Source organism: Culex quinquefasciatus, chromosome 3 (assembly GCF_015732765.1).
Source record: "Culex quinquefasciatus strain JHB chromosome 3, VPISU_Cqui_1.0_pri_paternal, whole genome shotgun sequence".
In the NCBI taxonomy this organism is placed as follows: domain Eukaryota; kingdom Metazoa; phylum Arthropoda; class Insecta; order Diptera; family Culicidae; genus Culex; species Culex quinquefasciatus.
In genome coordinates, this window is record NC_051863.1 from 144,149,477 (window position 1) to 144,176,349 (window position 26,873).

General features: G+C 36.9%; 1 protein-coding gene across 11 annotated transcripts in view; it reads left to right on the forward strand.

The window, feature by feature from the left end:
* The window catches only part of LOC6038871 (Down syndrome cell adhesion molecule-like protein Dscam2), an 82,237-nt gene that overhangs the window by 22,155 nt on the left and 33,209 nt on the right, over nt 1–26,873 (forward strand). For all 11 annotated transcript variants that reach the window (XM_038258945.1, XM_038258948.1, XM_038258947.1 and 8 more), the window contains exons 5-6: nt 8,889–9,337; nt 11,197–11,341. In XM_038258945.1, coding sequence (XP_038114873.1) covers nt 8,889–9,337; nt 11,197–11,341 — 594 coding nt within the window. The remainder of the gene's footprint in view (nt 1–8,888; nt 9,338–11,196; nt 11,342–26,873) is intronic.

A 26,873-nucleotide genomic window follows, 5' to 3' on the forward strand; every position in this document is an offset into this window, starting at 1 on the left:
TCAGCAGCAGACCGGCAGCAGAAAAGTGGTTGGCATAAATTGTCCGCCCCCAATCGAGTGACATTTTCCGCCAAAGTGCCACCCTCAACCCTTTCCTCCCCCTGGTCAGTTATGCTTGGACGGTCATTATCGGCTACCCGCAAGAAACGAGAGTCACGGCGGCGTTTGAACGCAAAAATGTTCCCTAATAGCTCTCATTAAATTAATAAAGCGCAGTTTTGCGTTCGATTTGCTTTTGTTTTGCTTTGGATTCACCATCCAAATGACCTGCAAGAATATTTGAGCTGATTAATTAGTCTATTTTGTCTGAAATTTTATATTTTTATTCTCGAAAAAATAGAACAGAAATTACTGTGCACTGACTTAATCTAAATTCAAAACTAATATTTTTTTCGTAAAACTTAAAAAGAAAACTCAAACTTTTGAATGGCATCTCAATTCAAATTGATTGCTTGAAAACTCTTAGTGCTCGTCACACCCATGTCAAGTTTTGCAATTCCACTCAAGTTGACCGGCACCGGCCAGCGGAAATTGATTCCGACTTGTTTCCTTCTCAGAACGTCGGCAAGGCAAAAGTTGCGCTGCCACACTCCTAGTGGAGCTGTCACTCACCAGAACAAGATAATGGCGCGCCAGAGCCGTCCAACTTGAAGTGGAAATCGAACTGGAATTGAAGCAACGAAAAAAAATCATCTTGAGATGAAATTGATTTTGCATTTTTGTTCGTGCAATTCTTTTGAAATTTCCAGGACCGAAAAGTCCCAGCTGAGCAATTCTCCCAAGAATGCGTTTTTTGTTATTTATTTTTTGTATTTCTTGATTTGGATAAAACTTTGCGTGACCTTTTTTTATGATCAACGAAGTAATTTCGCATCATAAGGTAGCAATTCCTTAACCAAAATTAAGCATTTGTGCCAATTTTGAGCCAAATTGGTGAAAAAAAAATCAAAAACGTATTTTTAAAATCGCTAAAAACTTATCAATCGGATCGCTTTGTACACATTGACAAAATTTTAGAGCGTTAAATTTCGCTTTAAAATCTCACTCTTGACAAAATTTCCACCCAATTAACATCAATTTCATAGAAAAATCGGAAAAAAAAACTCAAAAATACACATAAAAACTTCAACTCTAAACAGCGACCCCTAACCCGGCTCTTTGGCTCTAAATTGGCACATATGCTTAATTTTGCCTAAATAATCATGCCAGGGGGTGTCACCTTGAATTTTCTCAAAATTTACAATTTTTATTTTGTAAACCTACTGTTCATATACAAAAATGCTATTCAAATATGAGATGTTTCGAAAATGGTTATTTGGCGCAATCCAAATTTTGTGTAAAAAGTCGAATCAAAAAAATAGCAATACGTGGATTGCGCAAAATAACCATTTTCGAAACATCTCATTTTCGGATATGTTTTAAATGACAAAATATGCCCTCTTTTGAGCTATGGCTCAAGTTGAGCAGTGAAAAACTTGGAATAAAGTAGACTTTATTTTTAGATGTAAAATCAAATTTGCAATCGAAAATTACTCTATATAAATTTCGATATCGTGCACCGTTTTCGAGTAATCTATATATCATCGCCGTTGTGCTAACTTGTCGCACGTGCATTTTTGGCCGAATTGAGTTAAAAGCGCCATTTTGTGCAGCTAACAATGCCTCACCTTTTGACCTTCACAGATCCCAAAAATTCGATTTCAATCCTGAGATATTCAACGAAATCCGAAAAAACTCCGTGCATTTTTGTCACTCTACATATGAAAGTAGTTTCAATCTTGTCGTGCTATCTTGTCACTCCCTGAAAATTGGTGTAGGTGCGAAAATGGGCCAAAGGGATTTCAGGTCAGAACGCGTTTGACGGACGTACAAGTTAGACTACTGTAAACATTTTTAATTATAACTCGAGACTCCAGCAACCAACTTTAACCAAACTTCGGGGCAATGCACAGAATGGTCAGCCAAACAAAACATGTTTGTTATTGTTTACATTGCATGCTCTAGTTTTTGTTTATTCAAGGTCAAACATAAAAACGCGTTTTTCTCGGAACTTCGAAATGGCAAGTGCGACAAGATAGCACGACAGCGTCGATATATAAAAAAAATCGATGGTTTTGTTCGAACGACCACTCCAGTTTGACCACTCTGGGACCGATTCCGGATCATCTGTAGATTGTATGCGAAAATTTACGTGAACTGAAATTTTGATCACAGGAGGCTGAATGAGCAAACAAGATATACGAAAAGAAACAGAAAAAGACAAGACGAAGTTTGTCAGGTTAGGCTTGTATCTTATAAAAAATGATTATAGTGTTTCGAAAATTTTCAATAAATTTACTGAAAATAGATATTGAAAATTTGACAAATGGTTGCTGAGATACAGAAAATAGAGTTGAATTTTTAAGTGACGATAAGTTAGTTTCAAATTCTCCTCTCGAACAATAATATTTCAAAATTTTCATTTCAACTCTAACGTTTCAAAAGGCTGAAAAACATTTAGTTTCGATCATATCAGATGTAAGAGTTACAGTTTAAAATTATTTTTATTCGAAAGCACGGAATTTTTGTGTATTTTTGTGTGAAAAGTCACATTAAAAGAATAGGTTAGCTTTTAGCGTGTATTTTTTTCTAAGAATCCTAAGCAAAACCTAAACCTTTGCTAAAGACACGATATCGATGGGAAAATCTGTTCTTAAGATAATTTTTTTGAATATTTTAATAGCTTTTTTGCCTTCCTCACTCTACTGAGGAAAGGCTATAAAATCACTCGAAAAACGAACTTTTTAGTTAGACCTACTAGACCTACCTTCATTTGTACATATCGACTCAGAATCACCAGCTGAGCAAATGTCTGTGTGTTTGGCTGTATGTAGACATGTGTACCAAATCAATGTCACTGGAATATCTTATCACAGGCTCAACCGATTTTGGCCGGAATGGTTTTAATCGATCCGTCTTAACGTCCCCTAAGTTGCTATTTAAATTCATGCAGTTTTATCATGTTTTTAAAAAGTTATGTTAAAAAAACTGTTTCATATTTAATTAAAATTATGGTAAAAAGGGTGGTTTTTTCATGAAACCCTCACATGTTATATATTTTTAGAAAGCATATGAGAAGATCTTTTAGGTGGAGTAAGAATTTTCAAGATCTGACTTACCTATCTTAAATTACAAGCAGTTTAAAAAATGGTCTGAATTCACATAACCTCAAATGGTCGGGTCTGATCGCCACGAAAAAGCCGTGTAGAGGGATGCCATTTTCCTCAAAGGCCGTGTCTGTATAATCTTGACAAAAAGTCTGTAGGTAGTCTGTTTTTTTACTCGTCACTTATTTTTATTAGGACCTCTTAGGTGCTGCGATCACGTTAGGGGAGATCCATACACCATGTGGACACTTTAGGGGATTGTAATCACTCTATAAATGAGAGGAAGGCACCAACCACCTAAAGGTGCATTAAGTTACGTTTTTTTATTAACAGTTGCCAACCTTGTATGAAACTTTCATGGACGAACTAATGATGCAAAATTGCTTCTTTGGTCGAAGAAAAAGTACACACAAAGTTTCATCGAAATCAGAAGAATTATGCATGATTTAACATCCAAAGCACAACAAAGTAAATGAAAAAAATCAATTTTTAATATAGTTAAAGCTATCAATAAACTGTTTGAATGTAGTCTAGATTCAGCCCAACCCTTAGATGACAGATTAAATGAGTTGCACGTATCCACCGACAGATGGCAACCCGAGCATAGGTAAATAACAAGGGAAATGCGTAATAATACCTTTCCTTGGTATCAATACCAAATTTTGGTATTCTTAGACCCTTTAAAATTTGTCTTAAGGATTATGCAAGAGCAAAATGTGGTATCATACCAATTTAACCCTCTACTGCCCAAATTTTTTTTTCGAAAATATTTATTTTTCCCGTGTTCAGGAGGTCATTTTGAGCAACTTTTGTTCTACGAAAAACTTTACTTCTCTTGTTTTATGTTTTTCTTGTTTCATTTTTAGTATTTTATTTTGCATTTATCTTGTTTAGTTTATGTTTGTTTTTGGTAGTATTTGGCCTACTCTACCATCTAATATAATTACATTTCGCCTATCTAATTTTTCATGTTTTTACAGTCACTTTTTCAATTTTTGCATGTTTTTCACATTTTCTGCCATAGAATCGCACCATCATCATTTAAATTGCAAAAAATGCGTAGAGGCATAGTCTGGGACACTACAAAAATTACTGCATACTTCTTTTACTGAAAATATAGGAAATGTTAGTAAAAACACAGCCAAAGTTGACCCTAAAAAAATGACATTTTTAAAAACATTGGCAAAGTCACATAAAACAAGTTAAACTTCCAACCCTGAAAATTTCTAAAATTTTAAGAGTTCTTCTTTCCAATGCTTTTTAAATATCAAAAATCGGTTGGAAAATTGATTTTTGGCGATTTTTTAGATCGAAGCCCGTCTAAAGGCGGGGTTAGGTTGTAGAGGGTTAAGGTATTGTTTTGATATTGCAAAATTGCTGAATTTGTCAATGGTCAAACACCAAATTTTGGTATTCTTTTGGTATTACAGTATTTTATCAAATTCCTCTGAAACTATGGGAAAATTTTGACCAATTTTGACAAAATAATTAATTTTGCGCTAAAATGATGTCTCAAAGCGAATGGAGTCCGTTTCGCGGTACCTGTCCGTCGGGACGCATTTTTTTTTCGCGTTCCGTTTTCGTCGATCGTCGTCGGTGTGTATTTCGGGTGAGTGCGTGAGTGTGTGTGCGGCTAGCTCTGGTTGTCACGATGACAGCAGAGCTGAGCCAGTCCGTTTCGCGGTGCCTGTCCGTCGGGACGCATTTTTTTTTTTTCGCGTTCCGTTTTCGTCGATCGTCGTCGGTGTGTATTTCGGGTGAGTGCGTGAGTGTGTGTGCGGCTAGCTCTGGTTGTCACGATGACAGCAGAGCTGAGCCAGTCCGTTTCGCGGTGCCTGTCCGTCGGGACGCATTTTTTCGCGTTCCGTTTTCGTCGATCGTCGTCGGTGTGTATTTCGGGTGAGTGCGTGAGTGTGTGTGCGGCTAGCTCTGGTTGTCACGATGACAGCAGAGCTGAGCCAGTCCGTTTCGCGGTGCCTGTCCGTCGGGACGCATTTTTTTTCGCGTTCCGGTTTCGTCGATTGTCGTCGGTGTGTATTTCGGGTGAGTGTGTGAGTGTGTGTGCGGCTAGCTCTGGTTGTCACGATGAACAGCAGAGCTGAGCCAGTCCGTTTCGCGGTGCCTGTCCGTCGGGACGCATTTTTTTTTCGCGTTCCGTTTTCGTCGATCGTCGTCAGTGTGTTTTTCTCGTTAGTCATGTATTTGATACACATCACAGCCGGATTTCTTTGTTCTATGATTTGTAATTGTTTCACGGGAAGATTCGTTTTAAATTGCGTTAGCCAAATATAAATTATCATTCAATTCGACTATTCGTTTCCCGCGAATCGCGGCGACAAATATTGTTTCAACGCGGTTGTTCAAGTCCTTCAGATAACATCATAACACATCAGTCATTTATTGGTCGCTCATATTATAATAATTTAAAAGTATAAATAGTCTCAGGTCAACTCTACGTAAATATGTAACGCTGAGTTTAATATTTCACCTTTTAAACACACATAATTTTGATTATATCTTTCCACAGTCGGCTGTCTAAGATTGAATCATTTATGCTAAACTCAACACCAAATAACCGGGAATGGTCTCATCCGCATTGTTTGCCTTGAGAATACATAATACATCACCTTATTTAACGAAATTTATTGATTATTGGGCCACATCATCATCCTCTATGATGAATCCTGGTCATAACCCTTCCCCACTAACAAAATCCCAAGTAGAAGTAGTTTTCCGGCACACGCGGGGGTGTGGATATCGTATAGAACCCACCCTTGGTAGCAGCCTGTGCTAACTAACATTCCCGTCCCATCCCCTCGAGATCTACAAACTGACATGGCGGGCGCCGTTGGTGGCCAACGACTGTTTCCTGTTCGCACCGACTCTAGTTTTGATGATCGTGATGTTTTATCTTTTCAGCGCATTCATGCATGCTGTTGATAAGGGAAACATCATTTGATCGTTGAAGCGTGTGACCGGTTGTGCTGATGGGATATTACGGTCCTGTTCAGCAACGGAGAAGGACAACCATGGGTGGTCTCTCATGCTCATGCTCATGCTCAATGATGTCTCAAAGCGAATGCCTTCATTGAAAACCAGAAATTTCAAACTTGATTTTAATTATTTTTTGATATACCCCCTAAAGAAATGACTTGAAATTGTGGAAAATTTTCTAAGTCAGGATGTTACATTTTGGTCTTATTTTGATATTGAAAGGCTTCATCAAATTCCTCTGAAACTATGGATTTTTTTTATAAATTTTGACGAGATAATTAATTTTTAATGGAAACCCAAAAATGTTAAACCCAAAAATGTTAAAGCTGATTTTCATAACCCAAAAATGTTCCACTAAGATTTTTTTAAAAACGTTGAAATTTATCTAAATCGGGATAACCAAATACATTGAAAAACGAGTTAATCAACAGATTATTGAATTTTGGTGAATTTCAATCCAGTTTCATTTTAATAACACTTATTTTTCAATCTTGTTATTTTTAGAATCTTCAAGAACTTCAAGCACAGGCCGTTCATCAATGACAAATGCATTCGATGTGGTGAACAATATCACTAAGCACAACATGGAATCATCAGGTTAGTAGATTTGGCTGTTGCATATGGATCATTTTCGTTTTTTCACTAACTGCAACTGTTGCACTAAAAATGGTATGAAAATACCAAATTTATGTATTTCTTGTGCAAATACCAGCGACCAAAATGTGCTCTTGGTTGCCCAGTAATAGATGAACGCACAGCGTTCAAGCGCACTCTACCAGTGTATATGTGCATTGGGAAAAAAGACTGTAAACAGATAGCTTGATTCTTCTCAATAAGATTCGAGCAAGTTGCAGCCTTAAGAGTATAACAGGGAATCACAAAAGATAGTCGCTAGGACGGTCGAAGTGAATTAATCCCAAAATCTGCCCACAAGGCGGACAAAAAAAAATATAGATGGTAAAATACCATGAAATCATACCAAAATCATGTATGTGGAAGACCACAGGAATACCAAAATCTGATTTTCCAAGGGCGCGGGAATACCTAAAAATAAAACCATGGTAATACCAAGTTTTGGTATTCAAGCAATGTTCAAAAATCCAGAAGACCTCAACTTGGTATTGAAATGGTTTTATTTTGTGGTATTATTTTACCCTTGGAATAACATGGTTTGGTATTGTTGTGCCCTTCCACATACAAGATTTTGGTATGGTTTCATGGTATTTTACCATCTATTACTGGGCAACCAAGGGCACATTTTAGTCTCTGTTATTTGCCCAAGTAATACCAAAATTTGGTATTCCCGTGTTATTTACCCCTGCTCTGTAATGTAGGCCTCATCGAAGCTCTTCCGTGAAAAACGCAACTCAAAATTCGTATGGGATTTTTTTTTTCGTGGCGGCTTTCATGGCATGCTCCCTTCAACTGTTCTAGAATAATATTTGAAAATGGCATATCTCTAGATAAGCTTTTCAAGAAAATAATTTTAGGATGCTTATTTTGTCGTTATAAAGCGAAACAAGGCAAAGACTACATTAATTTAAACTAATTTTCAAATTTTTGGCTGGATAATATCGAAGGCCTTTATCTCAGGCCTACTGGGCCCACAAATAACGGGTACACTCAACCGTCAAAATGCTCACTGGCTGTCTAGATTTTTTTTACCTTAATTTTTTATTAAGATTTTCTTTTTTTATATACATTTATTTAAACAAGACATTATTGAGGGTCCATTTTAAATTTCTTTAAAGTTTTCTATAAATTATTCTCCCTGTTCAGAATGTAGTCTTTATTTGGCTATTTGGCTCAAACTTTGTAAGGACCTTCCCTATGACCAAAAAAGCTGTTTTGTGCCATTGATTCACCCATACAAGCCTCCATACAATTTTAGCAGCTGTCCATACAAAAATGGTACGTAAACATTCAAACATTTGAAACTTTTGAGTGAATTTTCTAATCAATTTGGTGACTTCGGGAAAGTTGTAGGTATTGTTGAGAAAAAATAGGTACATGGAAAAAAAATTGCCGATTTTTTTATTAACTTTTTTTTTGCAATAACTCAATTTCCCAAAATACGTATTTTTTTATATTCAAGATTTTTTGATTTGTTTTAGGGGACAAAAACCCGCAACTTTTGAGCCATAGAGAAGTATGGTCATTTTTTATGTAAAATTGAATTTGCAATGATAAAGGGTTCGTTTTCAAGATACAGCCACCGATAGTTTTATTTTAGCGATATTTTTGCAGTTTTTCGATTTTTAAAAATAGTGACCATGAGTGACCATTTCTAATTTTTTATTAAGTTCAAATAAGTTTTGAAAAAGTTAGTTGTCTCGATCATGGCCGTTCATCGTCACCCGCGACAGATACGGACGACGAAACAATGAGACGTGATGGTTATAAGTAGTCTTAGTGAATTTTCACGCTGATGCCTTGCCATCCCTTTCTCTCTTTAGCTTGCTTTGATTAGAAAAAGAGGAACGGGTAGAGGCGAGCGTGAAAATTCACTAAGCCTTAAGCAAACCCTTTATGTACATATATCAAAAATTTTGTAATCGTCTTCTGTACATTTTTGTAGAGCATTTTAAAAAGATTTTTTTTCTTAATGACCGTGCTAGCATGTTTGAAGAAATGCATAACTATTCAAAGTACAATTGAAACATATTGAAAACACTAATCAAGACATGGTCATTACAATAAGTTTTGCGTCAGTCTACTAAGTCTTCAACCCTATAATCTTTCTTCCAGATGGTACACCCACAACGGGCCGGAACCGATTTCGGTATCGTCCGGCGCCCGGATACGACTGCTCGGCCCGGTGCTGGCCATCGAGGCGGTCACCAGCGAGGACGGCGGCGTGTACAAGTGTTCGGCGGCAAATGCCGGCGGCGAGGCCAGCGCTGACCTGCGGCTGGCCGTCTCGACGCCGATTCATGTTGAGATATCCCCAAACGTGCTAAGTGTTCACATGGGCGGCACGGCCGAGTTCCGGTGTCTGGTTACGACGAACGGAATCAACGCGGGCCCCCAGCACATCACCTGGTTCAAGGACGGCCGGCAGCTGCCCAGCTCGGGCCGGGTCGGCGACACGCTGCAGGTTACGGGTGTGACCCGCGAGGACAAGGGCATGTACCAGTGCGTGGTGCGCCGCCAGGAGGGAGATTCGTTCCAGGCGAGCGCCGAGCTGCAGCTGGGAGGTGAGTAACTTATTCGCCGGCGTGCCTTCCGAGGGGAAATGCTGCTAGAGGGAGCAAGATTAAATCTTAATCCTACTTCTCGTGGCATAATTATGCAATCACACTGCTATCCTTATCAGTAATCCTAATTACCTTCCAACCGACAATTTCAAAACAAAACTAATTGGCCCCGCTCTGCCCAAACTAAATGGTTTCTGGGCCGCCTGCCATTCCGAATTAGTACCATCCAGAGAGAAAAAAAACGATGCACAAAATAGGGTCAATACGGTTCGCTTGGCCCACCGCCAGCCATTTCCCTCACAGACCCCATTCGAGAGTCGATTGAGATTTTATCATTTTCTCCACCCCCCCTCTTCTCGGATGGGATCCAACCTCGAGCAACACCTCCTTCTCGATCCTCAGGCCAGGGAAAGCCAATTTGGCCCTGTTTGTGTTTACGTGTGTTTGTGCACTGCATAATCCCTGAAACACAGCCAGACAAATATTTTAAAAAAAAACCCACACACAGGAGTGTGTACTAATCGTTTTCTTGTCCTTTCCCCAGTTGGTGGCCTCGTTTATCCTGGCTAAACGCCACCACACAAATACAAATACAAAAGTTGGAGTCAGGCCGTCAGAAAGCTCCCTAAAAGTTCCCCGAAAGCAAACATCCCCTTAGTTTTGGTTTTGTTTATTTATCTAATTTTAATGAAATCCAATTTAAATAAACAACAACATCCAACTTAATTAACCATAAAGCGCCTTCGGTTATTAAACGGGTAATGAGATTCTGAAATGGTCCGCAACACCTAGACTACCAAGGGAAAACTGTCGATTCTATTCTGCACCGTAACGGTTCGTATTTTTTTCGTATATTTTGAAATTCTAAGGTAACTTCTCTGTAGCGAATACCCTGTTGCTTTCCATAAAAAACGGATTTTTTTACAGTTTATCCAAACAATTTACAATTTTTGAGAAAGTTTTTTAAAAATAATTTGCGAATGTCCAGGCATTTAAAAAAAATTAGACAAAGGTAGAATACAGTTTGCTGCTTGGTACTCAAGATATCAAAATTCGAATAGGATAGTTAAATTCCAGTGGCAATTAAAGTCCACCTAGATTAAGAGAGCGAAAAAAACCCTGAGATAATCCCCGAAAGAATAAAGAACCCCAAAATTACACCGCAAAGTCACATAATTTTCCGAGCCTTCCCCCATTTCGCAGGGAAACCACCAAGGGCAATATAATAACGTGTTTATATAAAATTTCAAATTTCGTTCCTCGACCTCAACCCGAAACCCTAATTCACGCCCGGTGCTGGTAGCATCTTAATGATGATAATTTTTCGGTCGAAGAGCATATAAAAGGGCATTAGCGGCACCTCGGCAGCTCCCAGTCGAAACCACAATCCCAAAACCCCCTCCCGCAAACTAAAAAGAGGGACCGAGTAAAAAAATCTAGAAAAATTTTCCACTCGGAAACAGCTTCACGGAGCAAAATTACTCAACTACAAATTAATTATCAGCCAGTTCTCTCGTAAATCGCTGTTCTTGGGTTCCGCGCTGGCATCCCCTTCCGGGCGGCTTTACGGTGCTGGAAATGGCTGCGGTCCGGAAAGTCTGCACGAACTCCTAGGTCGGTGGTGATTAGGAAGGATCATCATTCTTTTGCTTTTATGAAAAAAATATTAATTTTCAAAGAAGCAATTGAATTTTCAACCAACGACATGTTTTCAAAATTTTGATCTTCATCAAAGTGCACCACCCTATTGTACCATTTCCGGCATTTTGCGGTCTGTGGACTTTCTGTGTGTGTTATTATGTCTATGTTTATTCTGAGGTTCACCATTTCGCTTCTTTTCCCGTTTATCCCTTTTTCAGACGCCCCGCCATCCCTGGTGTACAGCTTTATCGAGCAGACCCTGCAGCCGGGGCCGGCCGTGTCACTCAAGTGTTCGGCCCAGGGTAATCCGACGCCACAGATCGCCTGGACGCTGGACGGATTTCCGCTGCCCACGAACGGACGGTGAGTTTTTTTTATAAATCTAGTTTGGGTTATTGCAGATTTGAAAAGAACTTTACATTTTCCATTAAATGACATTTTTGCAAAAAAAAAAATAAACAGTTAAGTTAAGAAAAATGGCAGAATTCTTGACAATTTTTTTTTTTCGATGAAAATAACATATTTTCGAAATTCTGTGTACGTCACCAAATCTAACGACCTATATACATATATACATAAAAGTTCCCTTTGACACCAAATTTCCAAATCATCACCATGTTCCGTTTAATATTAATATTAGTATTTTAATTTTTTTAATCAAAACTAACATTTTAAAATATTACGCCCTTTTGAATGTTTTGAAAATATTGTTTTCGAAAAGATCGGAAAATTTCACGAATGTTTCATATTTTAACATTGAAAATCGAACCATTAGTTGCTGAGCAGTTCTCTCAGATTTCGGTTATTCATTTTTTTTTTGTATTTTTTAATCCGACTGAAACTTTTTTGATGCCTTCGGTGTGCCCAAAGAAGCCATTTTGCTTCATTAGTTTGTCCAAAGAATTTTCCATACAATCGGAAAAGTTGGCATTTGATGTCCTCTAAAACATATCAAAAAATGAAAAAACTTAAAAATAGTGTTTCTTTTGCAAATCAAGTGCTAGTGACAAAAAGTTAAATAAAAAATCACCAAGATTTTTTTAACGTGTATCATTTTTTTTTTTTCAATGTAGTCCAAATCCATACCTACAGCTTTGCCCAGGACACCAAATCGATCAAAAAATTCCTTCAAAAGATACAGATTTTTTAATTTTCATACATCGTTTTTGTATGGACAGCTGCCAAATTTGTATGGAAAATAATATGGACAAACTAATGATGCTAAATGGCTTCTTTGGGCATACCGAAGACAGATTTCGTAGAGAATTGCTCTGCTGTGTATTTTTTTTTTTTTCAGTGTAGTCCTTATCTATACCTACAACTTTGCTGAAGACACCAAATCGATCAAAAAATTTCTTCCAAATTTGTATGGAAAATTATTTGGGCAAACTAATGATGCAAAATGGCTTCTTACGGCATGCCGAAGGTACCACAAAAGTTTCAGCCGGATTAAAAAATACTAAAATTTAAATGAAAGAAAAAAACCAATATCGTAGAGAATTTGTACGTTTTGTATCGATACCCTGATATGATTTAAAACATCAGTTTATTAAAAATTGGCAAAACTTGTCATTGTCATGAAGTTTGGTTGAATTTAATTGCCGGAGTCCCAAGTTATACTTACAAATGTTTACGGTTGTTGGGCAAGTATGTGTGTCAAACGCGTTCTGACCTGAAATCCCTTTGGTCAGTTGTCGGACTTACAGCAACTTTCGGGGTGTGTCAAAATTGCACGACAAGACTTCTTTCCATATGAAGAGAGACAACAATGCACGCTTTTTGCCGAGTTTTATTGAATATCTCAGGATTGAAATCGAATTGTGGGGATCTGTGAAGGTCAAAAGGTGAGGCATTGTGATACAAGATAACACGACAACGACGAATTGATAGACAAACTAATAAACAAGCATGAATCCAAAACGCTAAAATAAGGTGCAAATTATGAAAAAAAAATCGAAACAATAATTTGATTCCGGAATTACTGTTAAATTGCATAATAAAATGAAACCATTTTTTGTTCAATTCCCACAAAAGCAATAATTGACTCGGAAATTACGTTCTGATTATCACTTAAAGTGCATCCGCAATTGATTTGCACCGACCAGATCGCGCCACCCTAACCGCTCAGTGTAATTGAATCGCTCGCCGCCCTTTCCCTTTTAGCCATAAACCACCGCTCTGATTGCAATTTTGATCGATGGCCAATCAGATCAAACTGATTTCCAGGGAAAGTGTCACATGCAGCAGCCTGAAGCGCCACGCACCGGCCCCACGTGACGTGACACTTTGGTGCACTTCTCGAGGGCTTGATGTTTCAAAGAGGGTGGAGAGGCGGTGAAAATTTGATAGCTGATGGATTGATAATATAAAACCGACACTTGACACAACACGGACACCCAGCCAGTAGGGCAAATCTCCGAGAAGACGACGGCGGGGTTGAAGAACTTTATGGCCTCGTTATCAACTGAGAGGGGCGAAAGATCTCCTTCGCTTAACCCTACAACCTCCCCCGTGAACGATTTAAAGCCTGACAACTTTGGGGTTTTATCAAGTGTGAAAGTGATTGATCAATTGGACGGGGTAAAGACCAGGGTTGGAGCTGACACCCCGCAAAAAAGTATTTTACGATACTCCCACACTCCTTACTTCTACGCCAGTAAGTTACCCATCGATAGTGGGTGGAGTGAGGCTTCGCGATTTGACACAAAAGCTCCAGCTTAATTCCGACTTCCTCCAACCTCAGCCAAGCAACCCTTCCGACTGTCATTAATTAAAGTTTCGATCCTTAGAGTTGGTCAAAATTGTATCCACACCAGCAATGCACAGTGTGTAAGAAAACTTGATTATTAAGACACAAATTAAATTCATGCTATGAATCATTATTTCATTTTATTTTTCAGGAAAAATCATCTCTCAACGAAATCTAATAAAGTTTTGCTCTTTATAAGCGTACTCTTTCTTACAAGAAATTGGCTTATTAGAGAGAAACCAAGTCTCAATTTTATGTTTATTCAAAATCGTTTTAAAAAAAGTGACGTTGCCACAAAAATTGTCAAAGTGCTAGGAAATATCAAAAAATCGATATTGCTATTCTACTGTCTAGGCTCTGCTGATTATAATTTTCTCTCAAATAGCAAAATGTTGTTTAATGTTGTAAGTTGCAAGGCGTAAATTCAACTTTTTTACTTTACAATAATTTAGATAGAGTGTAAAAAAATTATCAAAATTAAAAAAATCATAAATGAAAAACCTTTTTTTTAAGTTTAAAGTATAAATATTCTATACTTGTAGAAATAAAAAAAAAATATGTTCTGAAATCCAGAATTTCAAAAATTTCAAAAATTTCAAAAATTAAAAAATTCTCAAACAAAGAAACATAAAATTTAAGAAATTAAAAATGTAAAGATTTTTTTTAAATTTTTTGTTTATCAAATTAATTCAAAAATGAAAAGTTTGAAAAATGTATATATTTTAAAAAAATAGACAAATTAAAAAATGAAGAATTTTCTAAAAATAAGGATTGAGACATTTCAAAGTTAGAATTTTGAAATGTCTAAATCCTTATTTTGAAGAATTTCTGCATTTTGAAATGTTCTATATTTTGTTTGTTTTATGTTTGAAACATTGTGTTTGCCAGCATATTTTTTTTATTTCCTTAATTATCAAACTTTTCGTTTTTAAGTAACAAAATTATAAAAAAATTGATTCCTCACAATTTTTAATTTTTGAAATTTAAAGTTTCTTTTGATTATTTGTTTTATTTTGAATATTTGAAATTTTTGATATTCAGGATTTCAGAACATTTTTTTTCTACAATTATAGAAAAATTGCAACAAAAAAAAAGGTTTTAATTTATGATTTTTGAATTTTGGATTATTTTTTGCCAGAAAATAAAATTATTATTGACCCATTCCACTTCTTGAGCGTTTTTTTAAATGTAGTTTTTAGTTTCTTCCGATCTACGTTCAAATCTGATTTTAAAATTCTTTTTAAGTTTTTGGATAGAAATGTTTTTCAAATATTTTATTTCAAGGTTTTGAAATTGAGATTGAGAAGCTTTCTGTTTTCTTATTTCTGCATTTTTCTAAATACTTAAATTTAAATAAAAACACTTGGATTTAAAAAATTAAACTCTTTTAATATTATTTATTTTAAATTAATTTCATAATAATAAAAACATCTTCCAATTTTTTTATTAAACTGTGTTAATTTTGAGAATCTTTTAATTTTTTAACTTTTTCATTATTTTATCTTTGTTGTTTAAGAATTAAGTCTTGATAATTTTTTAATTTCCAAATCGTTAGATTTTAAAATTTTGGAAATTCATAATGTCTGAATGCTTTTTTTTAAATTTGTGCAATTTCAGTTTTTTAATATGTTTTATTTTTGTGCTTTTTATTTTTCCTTAAGTATTTTTTTTTTATTTTTGAGTTAGTCCGTTGCAAATATTTTTTGAAGTTTATGTCCCTTGACTATGGTCGGAGTTGAGGTGGGGGCAAAAAAATAAAAAAATAAAAATTGAAATTACAAGCCATGGTCTCAATATTTGAATGAAAAACGTGTTTTAAAATGCATTTTACACCTGCCCAGTTGTTTTGCAATCATTAGTGTTCAAAATTTGCAAGTACCTATCGAAGAGATTTTGTTTTTCGCCGAAAAAAAACTTTTTGCGGTGCTGTACATTGGATTTTCACAAAAATTGAAAATATTTTTGATCGATCCCAGACATGCTAAATATGATTTTGAATGCAGGAAAATACATTTCTTATTGTTTTCAGTTGGTAAGACTTCTATTTCCTTTGAAATGTTGAAGTTTCTTGAAAAAATATTTTTTTTGCCCCCTGATTTCTCGAACCGATTTTGAAGGGGGGGCGACATAAACTTTGAAAAATATTTGCAACGGCCTTAAGCATTTTTAAAATTAATAATTTTTAATTTTTAAGATTATTGAATCCCTGAATTTTTAATGTTTTGAATGCATTTTTTTAATTTCTTATTTTTTATATTTAAATAAATTGATTGATTGATATTTTGAATATTTATATTATGAAATTTCTTAACATGAGATATTCAAAAATGTTTAATTTAAGATTATTCAAATATTTGTTTTTTTAAATATTTTATAACATTTTTTTTGTTTTTTTCAAGAATTTATGATATTGTTAATCGAGAAAGTCTCCAGGCGCACTTTTTATATTGGCAATTTTAATCATAACCATTTTAAGCTGATTCGTCTAATGTTTTTGATAACTTGACGTTTAAATTTTTTTCCAAACCACTTGAAAATAACCCACAGTGTTAAATTCCGATGCCGCTGCCACCATGAAATCAATCTACGCCGGGTCGAGCCATCAACAGCAACGGGCAAAGTTTCCGCTTCTATGGCAGAATTCTAATATCCATCCGGATCTCGAGCTGGGTGTGGCTTCGGGCCAGGGTGTGAAAGTACTAGGGTATTGAGAAACTAATTAATCACCGCCCAACATCCGACAGCTTTCGGACGTGTATGTGTGTGTGTGCGTTGGAAAGATTTTCCCGACATGTGGGGTGAAAGAACGTGATGGTAACTTATTGGAAACTTTGTATGTAGGGACCAAATCCGCTGCCCGGAAGGGTGTGTAAAAGGCAGACCAAAGATTAATTTTCATTTTGACCAATGAGTTTTATTTGTTTTATAGCACAGCACAAGAATGATGGAGATTCAGTGTTTAAAAGATTTTTTAGATTTTCGTTACAGTCAGATAGTTGCAAAAATAATATTAACATTGGAATCAAAAGTTTGCAACCAGCAGGCAAATCCATTAAAACTATTACTTTCGTCAAAACCACACATCAACTTCAAATGACCACTATTTTCATCGTGCGAGAGCTTAGTGACAAAGTTTAGTTTCATTTCGCTCAGCTAACAAATCTATCTTTTCAAAAGACAAACTTTTCCCTCGAAAAGCTCTGCCAGAGAGCCGATCCAGAGAGCATCCGTTGTTGATGGACCCAAAACCCTAAACCACAAACACAAACTCCTCCGGTGAGCTTTTCCCATTAATTCCGACAATTTTAACGTCTTATTAAATTTGACTGACTGGCTCGCAGGGGCTAAGCGAAGTGTGAAAAGCAAACCCCTTCCCTCCTTTTTCCCTTGTAAAAACAATGTGGTTTCCGTGTGCAAAAACCCCTCAACCAGCCCATACAGCGAGTCGATTGCGTGAAGGATTTAGGAGCCTTGCTCGATTTTAACTTGACATTTCGCCAGCAGCAAGCATCAGTCATCGAAAAGGTTAATCGCCAACTCGGCTTCATGTTCCGAGCTACCCGTGAGTTAGACGATCCCGCTTGCCTTCGTACTCTGTATTATGCTCTCGTACGATCCCATCTGGAAACCTCCTGTATTATCTGGGCACCTTACCATCAGAACTGGATCGACAGGATCGAACGTATTCAGCGAAAGTTCGTCTGCTTTTTTTTCGCACCTACCTGCCTCATTCAGAAAGGGACTCAACACTGAGACTGAGGTGCCTCGTTGTAATGTGTGGGTGAAGCCCCCGCTGTCAGATTTGCGCTCGCAGGCAAACACTCACAACTTTTCATCCCCCCTCCGTTGCGGCTTCCGGTCAGGTATTTCAGCACCTGGCCCCTCCCATCCTTTTTTTTGAGGTTATGTCGGCGTAGTTAGCGTAACGCAACGATTGACCAGTGATGGGAGATTAGTTATTGTTTTTAATTTATATGATCATTTTTTTAAATTCTTGAAATTCTTAAAGATTAAGGGTACAGCAACCAAGGTAGTTGATGACTTTTTGTTATAAAATTGTCAAAATTACGGACCCAATTCTGCAACATTCTGATTTTAAAAGAAGTCAAACATTATTGTTTATTGTTTTGTAGACTGCACTTTAGGGGATGTATAAAATTTTTTATCGATAATCACGAGGGTACTTCATTTTTAAGAAAATTATTTTCATAAAATAAAAAATAAGGAGATAAACATCATTACAAAAATTAAAATTAATCTTTCTTGAGTCTCTACTACCTAGCAAGCATCGAATTGAATGAAAATTTACGTTTGCGCAAGAATGTTTTTAATTTTTTTAAAAATAACCCTGCTAAGTTAGAAAAAACACGAAATTTTAAAATGAAAATTTTTGTTTTAAATGAAAAAATGACCCTTCTGGGTCAATGAAGATTCGAAAAGTACATTAAATTTCCCATAAAACTACATGTTCCAAAAATTTTTGCAGTCGAGTAACGGGGATGGAGAATTTTTAAAACTTTTTTAGTGTTTTTTTTTCGATGAAAAATACGTTTTTTCGGAATTCTGAGTACGCCATCAAATCGAGCGTCTTATTTTACATAAAAGTCCCTTTGACACCGAATTTCTATCTCATCATCGTTTCAGGCTGCAAATTATTGAAAAAAACCTCTTTTTTCACATGTTCAAAAATGAAAGAGGTCGTACCGCCCCTCCAACATAAGATATCAAAAATGGACCTCGGATTCGTGATCAGGGACAAAAGTTACCCCTTACGACAAAGTTTCATGCAAATCGAAGAAGGGTCGGGGCAACTGCTGTGTGAGTTGGCGGAGAATTACCCTTATGTTTAACCTTATAAGGAAATTTACTGGAAGGGATTAATATATAGATGTATATTTAGTTAACACTTGAAGACTGGAACACATTTAGTTACTATTGTGCAAAAGTATGTTTAGTATTACAAGTTTCCGAATATTTAATTGGTGTTTCACGGGCGGCTCGCGATATTAAATATAAATATATATTGAATTTATTTATTTATTAAAATCATCCGACCACATGGTCTTAATGAAGTTTTGTTGTTGTTTGTTCGCTTTACAATATAGTACAAAATGGTCAAGTCATAAAAAAACAGCATGTAAACACTAAACAGAAAACGCTAAACGACGAATGCACGATCATCACCACCTACAAAAAAAAGGTCCGGTAGAATACTGAATGTAGAGCATAACTTAAGGAACGGTAATCACCTGGTAGATCGACGAGGACGTTCATTCTCCCCGGCGTTGTCACGTCGTCCCCTGATGCTTAGTCTCGATGTTAGTTTAGTTCGAAATGATGTAGTTGATTCTCCAAACTCGAACAAGTCGAAGAAATCGTTGAATATCGAACACATCGAACGGAAAGGCGAGTGTCGCATGTACTCGGTAGTGCTGAACGTACGATGCAAAAATCCGCTGCGAGTACGAAGAGATCTAGCTTGAACTGCGGCGCCTAGTTGTTCGAGAAGGTTAGGACAGTCCAGTTCACCCGTGAGCAGCTTGGCAGCAAACATGGCTTTCGACAGCTTCCGTCTGTTCTCGAGCGTCATCAACCCCAGCAGCTCGCATCTGTGTTCATACGGGGGAAGATTTGAAGGGTCACGCCAGTTAAAGTTTCTAGCAGCAAATCAGACGAACTTTCGCTGAATACGTTCGATCCTGTCGATCCAGTTCTGATGGTAAGGTGCCCAGATAATACAGGAGGTTTCCAGATGGGATCGTACGAGAGCATAATACAGAGTACGAAGGCAAGCGGGATCGTCGAACTCACGGGTAGATGATGCTTGCTGCTGGCGAAATGTCAAGTTAAAATCGAGCAAGGCTCCTAAATCCTTCACGCAATCGACTCGCTGTATGGGCTGGTTGAGGAGTGTGTAGTCGAATGTGAAAACGTGCCGTTTCGTTTTGCGATGGAATGAGATGACCATGCACTTTTCGATGCTTAATGTCATGCGATTAAGGCGACACCATTCAGCGAAGGCATCAATGTGCGATTGGAGAACGTAACAATCAGCAAGGCTCTCGATGGTTGTGAATAACTTGAGGTCATCTGCGTAAATTAACTTGCAATTTCCAAAATGGTTCGCAAGTTAAAATATTGTTTCTTTGGTCAATATGTTACTGTTAAAAATATACTAAATACTTAAGAATGTATTTTTTCCAAAAGTTAGACGTATTTTTTTCTGAATTCTGGTCCCAAAATTCAATTCCAATAAAAACCCGCTAAGTATCATATTTGATCAAAAAATTAAAAACAAAAGTTTTAAAATGTATTCCTGATAGTTTAAAATCGATTGTACCAGTTTTTTTTTGTTTTGAATGAAAATTTAAGTTTTCAGCTTTATGTTTTGTATTCACTAATTTTAAGAAAATTATGATGACGAGTCCAACAAAACATTATACAAAGTTTGTATTGACCTTATAACGTAATAAACAATTATATAAGATTTGATCAATAGGACTTTATTTCAAGATTTACAATAAATAAGCATACAATTTCTCAGGTGCAAAAAAAAGGAATTGACTATATATATTTACACATAACTTCAATCTATATACATAAAAAATTTCGACGGTTTTGTTCGAACGCGAATCAGTTCAGCACGGAGCGTCAGATCGAGGTGATCTTTGTTGCGTTGGGTTCGTATAAGTCCAAGGAAGGTTCTTACGACAACTTTGGCCACTCTGGAACCAATTCCGGAAAATCTGAAGATTCATTTTTAGGTTTATTTTGACGTGTACTTTCCGAAAAACACATGGGTAATTCTCCGCCAACTCACACAGCAGTTGCCCCGACCCCTCTTCGATTTGCGTGAAACTTTGTCCTAAGGGGTAACTTTTGTCCCTGATCACGAATCCGAGGTCCGTTTTTTGATATCTCGTGACGGAGGGCGGTACGACCCTTCCATTTTGAACATGCGAAAAAGTGTTTTCAATAATTTGCAGCCTGAAACGGTGATGAGATAGAAATTTGGTGTCAAAGGGACTTTTATGTAAAATTAGACGCCCGATTTGATGGCGTACTCAGAATTCCGAAAAACGTATTTTCATCGAAAAAAACACTAAAAAAGTTTTAAAAATTCTCCCATTTTCCGTTACTCGACTGTAAAAAATTTTGGAACATGTCATTTTATGGGAAATTTCATGTACTTTTCGAATCTACATTGTCCCAGAAGGGTCATTTTTCATTTAGAACAAAATTTTCATTTTAAAATTTCGTGTTTTTTCTAACTTTGCAGGGTTATTTTTTAGAGTGTAACAATGTTCTACAAAGTTGTAGAGCAGACAATTACAAAAATGTTGATATATAGACATAAGGGGTTTGCTTATAAACATCACGAGTTATCGCGATTTTACGAAAAAAAGTTTTGAAAAAGTTGGTCGTCATCGATCATGGCCGTTCATGGTCACCCGCGACAGACACGGACGACGAAACAAAGAGAAACGCAAAAAGTAACTTTTTCAAAACTTTTTTTCGTAAAATCGCGATAACTTGTGATGTTTATAAGCAAACCCCTTATGTCTATATATCAACATTTTTGTAATTGTCTGCTCTACAACTTTGTAGAACATTGTTACACTCTAAAAAATAACCCTGCAAAGTTAGAAAAAACACGAAATTTTAAAATGAAAATTTTGTTCTAAATGAAAAAATGACCCTTCTGGGACAATGTAGATTCGAAAAGTACATGAAATTTCCCATAAAATGACATGTTCCAAAATTTTACAGTCGAGTAACGGAAAATGGGAGAATTTTTAAAACTTTTTAGTGTTTTTCGATGAAAATACGTTTTTCGGAATTCTGAGTACGCCATCAAATCGGGCGTCTAATTTTACATAAAAGTCCCTTTGACACCAAATTTCTATCTCATCACCGTTTCAGGCTGCAAATTATTGAAAAACACCTCTTTTTCGCATGTTCAAAATGGAAGGGGTCGTACCGCCCCTCCGTCACGAGATATCAAAAAACGGACCTCGGATTCGTGATCAGGGACAAAAGTTACCCCTTAGGACAAAGTTTCACGCAAATCGAAGAGGGGCAACTTTTCCCGATTTCGTGTGAGTTGGTAGAGAATTACCCACATAAAATTTAGTACTTTGTTCGGAAACTCATTGAAAACAACACCAAGTCTGTTTGTCCCATCGTTGTACTTCTACGCATAATTGTCCCACCAAGTATTTTCTTTCGCGAAATCATCAATTTTACTAAGTATTGTGTCTTGTTTACCTGTTTACCTGCAAGAGGATTAAAAATAAGAGTGATAAACTGCTAGCTGGGATGATTAGGGACTTATGGGGTGAATAGGGACCCACGGGACAATTATGCGTAGAAACACAAAAAAGGTCTAAAAATTTCAATCGCGTTTTTCTCAGGTGCACTTTTTTGAACATGGGACAATTATGCGTAGAACGGCAGTATACAATTACTCTAAAAACGCCAACGTGCCATTTGCCGTACTACCCATAAATCGTATTTTCTTAAAATTATTTTAATTATTATAAAATAACTAAAAACACAATAATAATTTAAAATGTGATTTGAATCATTTTCGTTTGATTGCATTGATTGAAGTTTAACTGTCAACAGTTCTATTTAAATAAAAAAACGATTAATTGTAGAAGACATGCACAATTCCTGCTGTAACAACAAGTGTGGCCAAAATCTCTTGATATAATCATATGATAAATATGAGAAATTATGGAAATATTGACATTTTTTTGATTTATTTTTCAAATTTTTGTGGTTTGATTAAATATGACATTATTTTGGCTAGTTTTTTAAAGATTGTTGTTTGCATAGTGAAGATGATATCATGAAAAATTAGAGATTTTTTTTCATTTGTAACTTTACAAAGTTAAAAAAAGAAAAAACACAATTAAAAATCAATCTTTTCACCTCCCTGTCAAATTCTACTCAGAATTTCAATATGAGCATACTACTGGTGGTTTGAGACTCCCAGAGTGGAGTGTGGGTAGTTCCACGGAGGTTACCTAAAGCCAACACGTTGATTGTCCCCCCGACGGAGTGGATGAGGTTATGTGGGTGAAGCTCGCTTTATGAGCGACGGAGCGGAGGTGTCGAAAGCTGTTTTTCCGACTGTGGCTTTCGAAACTTAATTATACGCAACCCAACCACCAACTCCTGGGAGGAAGGGGTGAGAAATTTCACCCCTTTGCTGGAATGTTGATGTTTCATTGCTGTGGATTTTTGAAATTTTACAGCATTAGTGGTTTTTGGGGTTCGTGGAGAGATTTTTTTTCCATATAAATTCCATAATCATTTGATAGAATAACTTGTCTGCGGTTCAGTCGCCCGTAGGAGTCGCTCAACCTGCATTCCTGTCACACATGAGGTCTGCACAGCTGATTCCACGTAGATTTTTCCCGCCAGTAATGACAGGAAACGTTGACAAACGGAATATGTGCCAAAATCATAAGTGGTTTTTAACATATGAAGGGAAATCATCGTGAACTGGAACTGCCGGTCGTTATCCCGGGTAAAGTGGAAACGTTGAGATGATTGTTGTCCTCTGCTCTCATCTCGCAAAAAGCCATACAGAGAACCACGTCCCATTCAACCGGCTCCGTGGCTTAATGGTTACGGCTTCTCTCTCCCAAGCAGAAGGTTCAGGGATCAAATCCCGGTCGGTACCTTTGAAATTTGGAATCAGGACTTTGAATATGAATAAAAACTAAAATGAATCAGGTGGGATTCGAACTCACACCTTTGGATTGGTGGTGGTTTGGGACTGCTAAGCAGTCGGCCATCAGAAGGTTTACACTCTAGCAGTGAATTGATCCGTAGTGTTGAAACATGTTATCTCTTCTTATTAAATACGCTCTTATATTATTAAATACGCGCTGATCCCTGATTTGCCTGAGGGGATTGGAAGTCTAAATATAGATCGAGTTTTCTTCAGATGCTTGCTTCTATGTTTAGGCGGGGCCGAACAATGCCCAGCGACCTCGGAATTGGACCGCAAGGAGCTCTGTCATTCTGAAATGGGTCGTTGGAAGCAGCGCGAGGGCTATCACCACCTAATACCCGGGACTGAGATAAGCTGTATCAGCATTCGGCATGTACACAGTCTGATACAAATTATACTTTCCCATAATTTCGCTACCGGATAGCGGGTATTGGATTGGACCACACACACACACACACATAACTTGTCTGCGGTTCAGTCAACTCAGTTACCCTAAAACTTTTACGAGGAACAGTTTACTGAACCCCAAACGATCCCTCCCAACCCGGTGTGGCCATATGTGCTCCGAAGGTCATTCCCAAACGAACCCAAGGCAACCCGAGAATCACATCAAGAATTCACAAATATATGAGAATCCAACACCCCGTCGACCGACCGACCGTGTCGAATGAAATATTAAAGTTTAATCTGCTGTCCTTATAATTGGATTTGTCGGGGGCTCCCGGCGAAAACTTGCGCCAAAGCTGTTGCAAAACCCCTTTCCCAAGAACTGTTTCATCTCTTTCGCTCTTGAGTGTAGTGGCGACAAGATTCAAAGTTCAGCGGCACTACTCTCGAAAATTTAAATTAGTTAAAACTTTGTCGAACGCTCGAGAGAGCTGATGCCACTTGAGGAAATCGTCGTCTCATGTGTGAGCGTTTCGAGATGAGGAGTTAACTGTTTTTGTATGTGTGCAGAGATTACCTTCCAAGTTTATTTGGAAAACTTGGCAAGAAACATACCAACAATCTGCAAACGCAATATTTGGGTCGGTCCTTTCTTTCATATTAGGGCAAATCTCTGGGGAAATGTTTGTTTAATGCATTTTTTAATAATGTTTGTTTTCATATTTTGGAAATTAGGCTTTGAAGCGTTTGGTACGGTATGTCCACGCATCGATCCTCCCCTGTAGATTCTGTGAAATGTGACCCGTTCACAAAATCTTCTCTGCGGTAAACATAACACAGTGGGGCTGGCCGCTTTAATTTTGTATTGCATTTTTGTTGTGTCATCGAATGTTCTGCAATTGCTACACAAGGTTTGGTAATAACAATTTACAGAGATAACTTAAAACGTCCGGCGACCCTTTTCTCGAAGATTGTTCCCAGATCCCAGATTCACCAGGGATGTGTCTAGCTGACAAGGTGAAAGTTAGTCCGGATAACAAGCTTTGCCGAGTCAAAGTCAAAGTTCCCAGGAAATGTATGTGTGTTCTGGGCAGGCAAAAGGGAAAACTTTACCCGACCCCAGTCAGTGTGAATTAACTTTGCAAGATTATTGCGAGGGGGACCGCCCGGAATTTAACCGGATGACAGAAAGGGGAAGGTGTGTGGGTGTGTGTGTGCGAGTGTGTCTAGGCTAAATGAATTCAAATAAAAGCAGTTTTGTGGTAATTTCCTTTTAAACTGTTTCGGAAAGTTGTCGTTCATTCTGGGAAAGGGTGGAAGTGCTAACTTTTGAGCGAATTTTGCTTGGAAATTGTTATTTTGTAGAATTAACAAAGTCTTACCATCCCGATACAAAATCGATACGCAATGCATTTCAAATAAGGTCTCCGGTTGAATTAATGATACCATTTTATTCATTGGCCCCATCAGTCTCTCGCAAAAGCTCGACGCCTCGACAGCGATAAATAGTTGATGTGACCAAGCCTCTCCACTTTCGGCGGAAATTCCATTCATTATGTGCTGCTCTCGTAGCTACGATAGCAGCAGCCAGCATCCACATGGACCAGTCCACCGAGATAGTCCGGCCAGGGTGACACAATTTAATCTTGGTGTTCTATTCCTGGCACTAATCTCATTGCGTCACCTCGTGTTTTTTTTTTCTCTAATCCTTCTGCTGGATTACTGGATTTCATTAGAGTGAAGCAAGCTGAACTTTTTAAATTTTTAAAAGATTTAGAAATGCATTTTTTTATTCTTTCTGTCGTGTTTCTTTAATTAGATACACTTACTATTATTTTCAAAGTATTCATTTGTAATGAAAAATATTTTATGAAAAAAGTTATATTTAACGAAATACATTTTGTTTATGAGAGGTGGTATTAGATATCTTGCCTAACAGTCAAATGTTATGAGCACTGAAGTGAAATTTAAGTTAACTTATCTAGCAACACTGTCCTGACAGTTTGAGTTTTAAAGTTTTTTGAAAATTACTTCCGGGATTAACATTTTGTGCATTTTTTTGATATATTTATTTTTTAACTTTTCTGATAAAAAGCAATTTTTAAAAAATCTGGCAACACTGCCCAATGTTATCTTGAATTTAGTGGAATTTATAGCACTTATCAAGGTAAAAAAGGCGTATTTGGCTAACAATTATGTTCAGAACTCGTTTGGTATATCTGTATAAAAGATCAATTGTAATGACTGAAGAACTGGCAACACTGTTCTATGATATGGTGGATTAATTGAGATTTATAGAACCTTTAAGTCCAAAACCAACATTCTGTACATGGTTGGAAAGTTTTTGAAAAACCATTCTGATAAGACGTATCGTTTGAATATCTATCAATACTTCCGTATGTTATTGTTACTTAACGGTGCACTTCAGCCAAAGTTTTGTACACCAAGATTTTTATTATTTGAAGATTTTAGTATCTTCTAAACTACGGGAAATGTCGATAAAATGTTATGTACATCCCCTAAAGTACTGTCTATTAAATAATTTACGACGAAGTTTGACTATTTTTGACAATCAGGTTTTTGCAGGATTGGGCCGTAAATTTGTCAATTTTGTAGTGCGTCCATCCCGGGAAATCCCGGGACAAAATTCCCGGGATTTTCCATAACCGGGATTTTGTATAATTTGTCCCGGGAATTCCCGAAATAAAAAAAGAAATTTGGTCTGGAAATTCAGATTTAGTTGTGGAAACAGATAAATAGTTGAATACCTTATAATCGATAATAATTTTAAAGCATAATAATTTGTATTCGGCATATATCAGCATTAAATTGGTGTATTAGGGAAAACTGTAAAAAATAGTTTACCGATCTGCAAAATGTCTAGCGCTTTAAATATTTCCTATTTGATTTTATATATTTTTAAAAGATTGAATAAATTTGGAAAAAAATCAAAATCAATTATTTTTCATCAAACACTGGGATGTGGGGCAAATCAGGATAAATGAAACGTA